The sequence below is a fragment of the Rhipicephalus microplus genome, chromosome 10, assembly GCF_043290135.1.
Source record: "Rhipicephalus microplus isolate Deutch F79 chromosome 10, USDA_Rmic, whole genome shotgun sequence".
Taxonomy (NCBI): Eukaryota; Metazoa; Arthropoda; class Arachnida; order Ixodida; family Ixodidae; genus Rhipicephalus; species Rhipicephalus microplus.
In genome coordinates, this window is record NC_134709.1 from 65,562,290 (window position 1) to 65,573,539 (window position 11,250).

The 11,250-nt window shown below is 44.7% G+C and overlaps 1 protein-coding gene across 1 annotated transcript; it reads right to left on the reverse strand.

Moving 5' to 3' along the window:
• Positions 1-3,553: 3,553 nt before the first annotated feature.
• LOC142774285 (facilitated trehalose transporter Tret1-like) lies at positions 3,554-10,404 on the reverse strand. Its single transcript, XM_075874681.1, has 4 exons — positions 10,152-10,404; positions 9,496-9,719; positions 7,392-7,678; positions 3,554-3,896 (listed from the first exon to the last, which is right to left on the reverse strand). Exons 1-4 carry the CDS (start codon positions 10,402-10,404, stop codon positions 3,554-3,556), a joined length of 1,107 nt encoding a protein of 368 aa, XP_075730796.1.
• Positions 10,405-11,250: the final 846 nt, after the last annotated feature.

Consider the following 11,250-nt stretch of genomic DNA (forward strand, 5'->3'; position numbering starts at 1 on the left):
TTTGTCCATAGGTCGCCAGGATGGCTCCTTATTTCGCGGGGAGTAATTGTAATGAATTAATGAATCTGAGTAACGGACGCTCTGCTGGCAACGAAGAAGACGATGATGATCGGTGGCTGCAGTAGTAACTCGCGCACGCCGCTCGCCATTAGCCAGACCTGCTTGATAAGGACATTTTGCTAAGCTACGTCTGAACCTTTCTCGACGTACAACACCTCTATTTTAATATATATATATATATATATATATATATATATATATATATATATATTATTATTACGGAACTTTTTTCATGTGGCCCACTGAGAATCGAGTCACGCACTTCAGGACTAACGAAGTTTTCATGTGTTCATTCATCTGACCACCAACACCAAACTTCATCTGATGCCACCGCGTGAAGTGAATGATATGAGATAGTCTTTTCTTGTGTAAACAGTTGCATGTGAAGGAAAGCTGTCTTGTCCGCAAGCCTTGTGTGTGGCCACGTTCACTTACACCTCCGAGCAGTAATAAAAAAAAAACCCTCGCGGTGAACACTCGATGCTGAGATGCCTCTGTTTAACTTGAATTGTGCAAAAGACTGGGTTCTTGTGGCGAATGAAGCAGCACTATACTTGAAGCTTAGCTTTCTGGAGTCAGCCGACGTGGCAATATTTTTTCTCACTGGCTACCGGGACTAAGTAACGTCGGAATTCGTGCCTTGCTAGGGAAGTATCGAATGTCTTCGATTTTTACTCTTTCTTTTGTTCACCTAGCACACAGATTCAGTTTTTTCGCTTGCCTGTGTCGGCCTGAAATGAAGGTGTCTGTTCAACATCTATAATTGCTAGGCTTTCATGTGCCAATCAAGATATCAATTTGAGGTTCGCTGAAGTGGCCGTATCGAGATTGTGACCACTTGGGGTTCTCCGATGCACACATACATTTGGGTTCACAGGTGTTCTTTTTATAATTCACCTCCATGGAAGTGCGGCCGCCATGGTCGCTAATATATCTTGCGTCCTCAAGAGTAGAAGCATGACACCACACGTGCTATGATGCCACGATGGGTTGCTTGATCTCTGTCCCCGTGCATAGATACCACAGACGAGGTGTACAAACGATGACAGAAAAAAAATGACGCAGCTACCACTCACTGTGCTTTAGATTTTTTTTTACCGGAGATGTTTTGCAGCGTGGTACCGTCACAGTGCTGTCTTATCAATGGGGGAATGTCAGCAAGCATTACCATTAGCCAAAAACCTAGCATGCAAGCAAAAAAGGAGGACGAGGTAGTTGCCATATCACAGCACAACACTGTCCCTTCGATATCATGTGTATAGACGCAGTCCACTTTGCAGGGCTTCTCTCCAGTTTGTAGTGCTTTTTATGTGACAGTAGCCTTCGGACCAGGTTATTTTTCTAAACCACAGTGCAGTATTACTGGCGCAATGGCTCTTCGAGCTGTTCGTTCCGAAATGAAGCACGGCAGTGGAGCACGCGCGTGCTCTCAGTGTGGCCGGTCGGCTGGGTGCAAGCAGCTGAGCTGTGCTGCGACTCTCCGCCAGGTGCTCTTTTTCGGCGCGCCACCTATCCAGCACTGCTCTCCCATACCCACCTGGATCTGCGAGTCACACAGATGCTCCCGCGAAGATATTCTCCAAAGAGCTTAGACAAAGAGCTTAGAGAACTGAACGCTGGGCGAGTTGGTACTTCATAACTACAAAACTGCGCAAAAAAAAGCGAGAAAAAAACAAAGAAGGCACGCACACGCGCAGACTAGCAACTGAAAGTTTACTGAATGATACACATATATAACTACAAGAAAAATTATGACATGAAAGATCAGAGGTTGGCAGTAAGATAATCTATCTCTAGTTGGTGCAAAGTCACCGAAGCCCTCGCAACATACGTTTCGCAATACTTGTGTATATAAAAAAAGCGATTCAGCAACTTCTCTCACTGTCCTATCTCTAGGCACCCTTGTTTCGCGAAGTAATGGGTAACACTTCCAAACCCTGCAATGTAGGCACAGCTTCGACGAAGGGTGAGTCTTATCATTTAAAACGCGCGCGCGCGCGCGTGCACACACACACACACACACACACACACACACACACACACACACACACACACACACACACACACACACACACACACACACACACACACACACACACACACACACACACACACACACACACACACACACACACACACACACACACACACACACACACACACACACACACACACACACACACACACACACACACACACACACACACACACACACACACACACACACACACACACACACACACACACACACACACACACACACACACACACACACACACACACACACACACACACACACACACACACACACACACACACACACACACACACACACACACACACACACACACACACACACACACACACACACACAACAAACAGAGAAGAATGGGAAGTGATCTTAGGTATGACAGACAATCACGGCGTAGTACTGAAAAGTGCAGGTGTGATAATAAAGGCAGCATCGCATACCGAACGTTTCAAGAAAAGTTCTACAAAGTTATGTTCATAGACATATTGAGTGACTTATAGTTTTTTAAGTGGCGTAAGATTGGTGTTCAATAGGTGTGAGAAATGTATAGTTTGCTAGAACCTCAAGAAGTTGTTTCATCACCCATTAATTCGATGTGCTTCGATACGCTTCGAAAGCACATCACCCAGTGCTTATAGTGATGGCCTTCAGACCCAAAAGTTTCGACCTCGATTGCAGCCACGGTTGTCTACTGTCGATGGTCGCGAAATGCTGCTGGGCTCATGTACTATCAGTGCGCCGATGAAATCAAGGTAGTCGAAGTTATCCGAAGAGCTAAACCATGTCACATCTTGTAGCCTTAATCTCCTTCGGATTCCAACGAATCATCAAAGAACTCGAAGGAAGGTCCCCAGCAGCACACAAAAACGCACTTTTTACTACCGTTTCGATAGGAGGAATTTGGTCAAAGAAAAAATTGTATATATATATATATATATATATATATATATATATATATATATATATATATATATATATATATATATATATATATATATATTCAGGTGGACGTATTTCAACTTATTCGTAATGAAGCAATGCATCCTATCCTATCGATGAAAATTCCTATAGTGCTCTTTATTGTTTACTGAATGGAGTTCGTGCGTACTTGGTGCCATTGGCCACAGTGCAGGCACAAAAACCAGGAGTTCATATATAACAATTCAAAGCTGCGACCCGAAGCAAGGGTTTTGTCTTTATTACAATGCACTGAGTATCAGTGAAAAAATAGACAGGGCAGCAATTACCTCACTGATGGAAAAATGAACAGACGCAGTAGGACTGCGAAAGATATATTTCATGCATGAAAGACGTAGAAATCAGCAACATAATTACATAGAAGATGCTCGGCTTAACACCGTAAACATCACTTCCTGCCTACTCCACGTTGCAGCGGCAAACCAATATTTGGGCCACGTGGAGCAACGGCGGGTACGACGCGGCCGACGTTCTGTCAGGCGGTTATCTATTGATGTCCCTCAGCGTGCGTCCTTCGGTTTCGGGGATGAGAGCAATGGCAGTGACCGCCACCACTGCGACCACCACGCTGAGCGTGAGCAGCGTTCCCCTGTTCTCGAAAGCGGCGAGCACGTCCTCGTCGAAGTGGATCATCACGAAGGTCAGGGACCACCGCGACGCCCACACGAACGAGGAGCCGACGTATCGCCGCCGCAGAGGGACCAACTCGCCGGTGAGCAGTACGGGGATGTGGCACAAGCCCACCGAGTAAGCCAGCACGAACAGGCTCACCGAAAGCAAGACCGTCCAGCTGGCATTGGTGGAGTCCTTGTCTACAGCCCAGTCTCTGTCCAGAAATCAGTATGCATAGTGGTCATTTTTTAATAGAACTGTTGCTTTTTTTGCTTATAATAGAGAATAAAGGAAGTGTGGATGAATCTCGCTGCAGCTGCGTTGTAATTGAATGTGATTTTTTTAACTTCTCCTGCTCAACTGAGAAATATCTAGTGTTTCTCGATTTAATCAATAAATTCTTGTGAGATGAAAACATTCCCACATTAAAGAATGCAGCCTGTTTAATCTGTTTGACAGTACGTACGGGTAATAAGATAAATGGAAGAGATATGCACATTTAAAAACATCGGACAAAGGTATGCCGCTTTTCAGCCTGCTATTTCGGGAGCCAAGTAAGCAATTTTTTCCTTACTGTAGAGTGTTAACGTCTGCGAAGCACTTTATTTTAATTTTATTAACAGAATATTTCACAGTACTGAATGCACGCATAAGTATATATATATATATATATATATATATATATATATATATATATATATATATATATATATATATATATTGCAAAACTCGAACGAAACCAGCCACTCAAGAAACATTTCGCTGAAATCAACATATTGATGAGAAGCCCCTCTGAATGTCCTTTTCCGGACAAACACTTGCACAGTATTACGCCTACTCCACAAAAACTGAGAGAATCGTTACGTAGGTCCCGCTGGCAGAAGCGTCATTCCGGATTAGGAAGAAAGAGGGAAGGGTAAAATGGAAGCGGACGAAGTGTTACTCTAACCTATCTGCCAGCAGTTACTTCTGTAGGCTACAAATTTTAAATTAAATGAACAAACAAACTTGTGCACCTTACGAACCTACGAAAGTTGTTCAGAATTTTGTTTAACACAACGAATTAATGGAAGAGAAAAGAGAGAATGCGCAAAAGTGCCATTGTGCCGGAAACTTGGCACAATTGATTTTGTATGAAACAACATGGCTTGACTTATGCGCGAAAACATGATGCGAGAACAGTACTGCGTTCTTATACAGCACGAAAACGACTAAATGGCTCCTAAATATTGGTTTCACCAACAAAATTACTTATTTTTGTATAGATGGCTCCTGCCTAGACCCCCCCTCTCTTTAATGACTCGGGCTTGTCTATATGCAGTTACGTTCTTATCAGCCTATCACTATCTGATAAGCAGTGTGAGCTCCGTTGATTAGAGAACCTCAGACATTGAAAAGCTCAACAACATTTTCAACGTTTTCACTAAAGGACCGAATGATGGCGTTGTTAAAGAAAAAATCTCTACCATAAAATATGATGGGTCGTCTCCTTATGCACGCGCTTATAATAAACTGTTAAAAATTTACACCCTCAATGATGTCACGTTGTTCTATAGGTTTTACAAAACCTTTATCTTTACGAATTCACTACGAACGATGTGGGGCTCAAGCTCCATGTATTATGAGCATCAGTGTCAATAATTTTTAATGCTTCGGATAAACAGACATGCATACCTCAATAAGACATGATCTTTCGGCAGGGATGGCCAAGAAGATAGTTATTGGCATAAACAGACATGCATACCTCAATAAGACATGATCTTTCGGCAGGGATGGCCAAGAAGATAGTTATTGGCATATGTTTCACCATTGTCGGAATTGCTAGTTACAATGAAAACTCCTAAAACAAGGAAATTATTATCACTGCTGCCTACGAACCGATCGTATGATTTCTTTGTGAACCAAGGGCCTTTTAACCGTTTCTGTTCTTCTAGACGCCTACGCCAGGATGCTCGATTGATCTTCTCGTTGATTTGGTCTATACTAAATCTGGTATATTTCTCCGGGGGGGGGGGATGATGGCTGAACCATGAGCACAACTAACAGCTAATGGCACAAATAACATGACAAACCTGTCGTCTACGTCATTAAAACCCTTTGCGAAAGTCCCTGTCAATTGTATAGGGGCATAACATGCTCCATTGTACGCGGGTATGTCGCACAGCTGACTCTCACTCAACATCTATTCAGGTGAGTGAAAATAGGCATCAAAACATTATTTTAGGGGGTCCAACATATTATACGTAAGAGATTGCTCTGCTGCTGTAACTCTGCACTTGTTGATTTGTACGCATGTGCTTCTGCCATTCAAGATATAGTTCGGCACTACTCACCCCGTCAAGAAAAACTCCGACGAACGCTATTTGTACTTGCACTTTGTTTCGAAAAGGGGAAGTGTGTGCTGCAACTAGAGTGTTTGCATTGCGTCAAAGAAAAAAAAACAACTATTCCGTAGGGGGCAGACTGTAGACGGTATGCCTGGTAAGCCCATGATATATATGCACGCAACAACAGAAAGTAAGCAATTGTGGTAATCGTCTTGGTAATACCTAACCGAAAGCGGGGTTAAGCGGCTACAGCCGCTGACTGTTTCGCATAGCAATGATTCTCACAATGCGTGGTATATACAGTTATTTCTCACACTGACAAGGTTCTTCAAAATTTTCGTTTGTAGGCATGCCGTCAAATTGTCAAATTACGCTGAAGAAGCTACGGGAACAGGTTATACGAAGTCCGTGTTATTTAATAGGAGAACGCTTACATGAAGCCAAGATGATCCAGTGGTCGCAGTTTGAACAAAACAGCTGCGACCAGTAAGGCCGACAGACCAAGCAGTCCACGTCGGCTGGCTTTTTTTGTTGCGGTAATGGCTAAAGTGGCGCATCCTATGTGCAAGATGATTAGGAACATAGCGAAGGCCTGTGTGGGCACGTCTGCCACTGCGCCGGCCATCACCTGCACAGCTCGAAGCAGGCAAAGCTGAGCGCAGGAGATGTTCTGAAGAAGGTAGAGTAGCAGACAAGCCGTGAAATTCCTGCGATTGTTTCAAAAAGAGCCACACAGAAAACAAGTGCAATTACAACAGAAATCCATTAAAGTAAATTCATTGTCAGATTATTTTCTTGCTCAGCGAGGCCATGACGCACTCTCTGGTGCCCTGCTGGAGTCAGCCCCATGTGCACGAAAGATTTTTCTTCCAGGTTATTTCTGTAAATTATAGTACGATAAACCTCATTCGTTCATTTCAAGGCAGTGTCGATCATTTCAATCCTTGTAATGACCTGTATAGTAGCTCCCCTTACCTGTATTGAACGCAGTATACCATGAGCGTTACGACGCCTCATGACATGGATGGAGGGACGAAAGGCCGCGTCCGTGGAGCGCTCCGAATTACAAAAAATTGTGGGAATGAAACTCAGCCATGCAATGGATGTTGCATAAAAAGAAGGCAGTTAAAACAGCGTATAGCATACACTAATGTTTCCTTAAAATGTTGAGTAATTGTTATACTTAGCTATAACCTTACCGACACTACGAATCAGTCAAAGGTCAGGTAAAAGCTGTCACTGTAGATGTCATGTGATTACACACATTAAGTAATTAAGGGAGGCCTCTACTAGGGACAAGTTCAATAAGTAATGGATCAAGCCCTCTTACAGATAGATAGTGTTAGAGGCCGCGCAAGGCGTAGTCTTCAAAGTATTTTCACCTGGCTTCCTTCGGCCATCGGCTGGCATCTGCGGATCTCTGCTGGTCCGAGGCGCCCTCGACTTTGCGCTGTCGGAAGTCAGCGGGCGGGTCGATGCCGTACAGTCGCAACACGGCCGTGTCAGCGTCCAAAGAGCGGTCCCGTGCAAGCAGCCAGCGCGGGTTTTCGACAATGTAGCGCTGCATCGCCAGCATGGGGACGGCCGTGAGGGCGCAACCGCCCGCCTGCACTTCCCAGGGAAATCCGGACAGCGAGTAAGCCGTCAGAAGCCCGGCGCTCATGGCTACCTGCAGGTATACCGACGTTAAATTCACGAGTGGCCAATAACACGCGGTGAAAGATCTCTCTTGGAAGAAAATGCCGAAAGTCGTGGCCACTTCGAGGTGCCTCACTGGCCACACGGTCACCAGCTGATACAGGAGATGCAAAGTACAATTTCCGATCTGTGCGAGTACATTCCAATGCTAGAGAAGTTGCATTTAGAAATGCAACACCTGCGTCAGAACCTGTGTGTAAGTAAGGCATGATCCGAAATGACGCGAGTAGGCGATTGCAGTACTTAAAAGATACATGTCGTGTTCATACTAATTATTTTCATACTGCACACAACGTACTGTGTCAATGTGCACAGTGTTTGCTATAACTTTTCATGCTTCTATAAATTCACATATCAACAGTTTGGTACTGCGAGATGCTTTGGTTCTATTAAAAGGACGAAGAGTGGCACCTGGGGCATGGTCACATAGAAAAAAGAGAGAGCGAAAAAGTGGGAAGCCTTAAGCTTCGCGTTCAAAAGTTGAACACGATAGTGATACTCTATTCCGAGTGCGCACTTCAAACACTTGGTATATGAAATATTTTCAAGCTGCCTGTGCACGCACTACGTGACCATAAGGTTGCAGTAGCGTGTGTGTTTTTATTAATGGGTGACTGACTTTAAACTATGAAGTTGTTATATTATTCGATGTACTGACCCCCTAAAGCAAAGTAAGCTTGTACCATGCATTATTGCGCAATGTTTCATGGTGTATATATACAGCACACGCGTGTTAGTAAAGTATGAAAGTTATTTCTACTGCATTTTCATGCAGATAAAGATATTTTAACTGTACCCAGGAGCAGGGACATAGCGGTGTGATAGCACACCCGCTTGCCACGCAAACGACCGCGGTTTGACCCCACTCAGTACCAGAACATTTATTTTATTTTATTTGCATCTTTCTCAATTTTTCGTCACGCAAAGAAGCTTGTTTATTTTTTTTGGTCACGCAACGACGATGATTTCTCGCTCACAGCCAACGACACCGATACGGACTCCGTAATTTCGGCTGAACGAGCTATTTAACGCTATCGCGTGAAAATGTTTAGCATAAATAAACATTAAATTAGAAGCTGCCCCACGGCACTACCACTGGAAGGGTTTCAGAGCAATTCGCGGTTCAACTATAGCTCTTCGAGCTCTCAGGGGGCTGCCGGGGGGGGGGGCAAGTTTCTTTTAAAACGACCCAGCCGTGTATTGGTGTGATCCAGCGTTGTCAGTCTGAAAGTAACATTTTCTTAGTAAAAGTAGTGTATGACATGTCCATTGCAGATTGTGCACTGTGATTCGATCAGACGTGCCTCAAGTGCATCACTTGGAGTCTAGTGGTATATGAAGGTACTGGGCTCTGGGTGTACTGGCTAGTGTTGGGGTGCTCAAACAGCAGAGCAGAGCAGGACGAAGAAGAGTGGCGGAAAAGCGTGGCTTCCAATATTAGCTCCGATAGCTCACCGCAATGGCCCATGCACTGCTGGTGGTAATCGTGGAGTTGTCACCGAGCTGTTAGCGAGGTGCGCGACCCAGCCATAGTTGACAATGGAGAACAGTGGTGGTAGGTGGTTTTCATGCCAGGCTAACTGGGAACTCAACCACACAAATTTGATTTGCTATTCTTGTTATGAACATTCGGAAACCTATATAGGGTACGTAGTCTAGATCAAAGTACGACCAGGTATTATGACTGTCGAGATGTGCGGCATCGGATCGAGCTGGGGTCGAAGCCCCTGAGGGAGAACGAGTCGCGGAGGGAGCTTAAACCGGACGGCATAAAGTAGTTCAGCGTACCTCCGGAAGACCTCCAAAAGTCGTTCTCTTGGCTGGAGGCGCGACGTCGGCAACGTAGAGACAAACGCAGTTGGTGACAACGCCCACAAAGAGACCGCAAGCAACCCGGCCGACTAGTATCACGCTCACGCTGTTTCCTACGGCCAAGCACATCCACGAACTGATGAGGCCGGCGGAAGACAGCAACATGATTGTTCTGTGGCCGACTAGATGCATTAGAAAGCCTGAAACGTGCATCACGAACGAAGAAATGGTGTATTACTTAACCACACTAAAGAACAACGCAGTGCATGTTATTTAGTTTTTAACACATGTGCGTTAAGTACTGTACCATAGTTATGCAGAAATACTTCTTCTAACTTATGATTTACAACGCGTTAAAAGTATAGCCATCATAAAACGATTTCGAGCAGCTTCTGCTTCGTATTACGAAGAGAGCGTCTTTAAGGACATAAAAAAGCAGAGCAGCAAAATGCATATCACTCGAATATTTTAGTACTTCAATAAAATGTAGGTTGATTTGGGAGCGAAACGTGAAATGGCAGCTGAAGCTCGCCGTCCTGGCTCAGCTGATTTCCTCAAACAAAAACATGCACTGCATACCATAGAAGTAAATAAAAAGCTCACGTAATTTCTCGGCTGCGTTGCTTGCTCACCTGAGAACAGAGAGCCCACAGTGGCACCCAGGAAGAGGCTGTCGGCGATCCACCTGTTCTCAGGCGGAATCCGTGGCAGGTCGTACCAGGGTTGGCGCTCAATGGATTCCATGGCGGCCGAGGCGAACCCGAGTGCGGTTCCAGCAGCCAACGTACCGGAGCATGCGACCAGCATCGCGTAAAAGTGGTGACCGCAGGGCAGCGCGCTGTCCGGGTCCGTGACCGGCGTCGCACCCTTGGCCGGCGGCCGCATGCGCCGCAGCGCCTCCATCGCCGCATTGAATGGCGGGGATTGCGGCTCATTTGGCGAGCTGAACTGGGCGGGTGCTGTCGTGGTATGCCGCGAGGACGTCGACTCGTGGCTATGCCTCGACGAGCTACGAGTAGGACAGTATAGTGATAGAGCCACAGCGTTATACAAGTGTGGGATGGTCACGAACGCCTCCATGCGTCTCCTCACATTACCCTAACCCAACCTAACTTCATGGCACATCTAATGCTCGAACTTTCTTCTTGTTCTCTTGTGGTGAAGTTCCATGGCACCACCTAAGTTCGGAGACCGTGCTCGGTGCATCGCTATACGGGCCACGTGTTGTGCATCTAATAAAATGCTTTTATAGGGTGGATCCCATGGGCACCTTTAGGCTACATGACCCAGTGTGTTGCTGGGCAGTATTAAATGCGAAGCATTCCTTAACAAACTTCAGCGACTTAGCGCGTATCTATCTATCTATCTATCTATCTATCTATCTATCTATCTATCTATCTATCTATCTATCTATCTATCTATCTATCTAATATATATATATATATATATATATATATATATATATATATATATATATATATATATATATATATATATATATATATATTTCTATCTATCTATCTATCTATCTAGCCGCCTACAACGTTTAGCTTTCCTGGCCGTTTCAATAACGGTATCGAGATCAAACTTGGTATGGCATAACATGACTGTATGAGAACATATTTGACTAGTCATAACATGAAAAGCATGATACGGATGTCATGAATGTCATGATTCACATTCCATGATACCGCAGCTCTTACAGTGATTTCGTTCACATGGCATGTTACA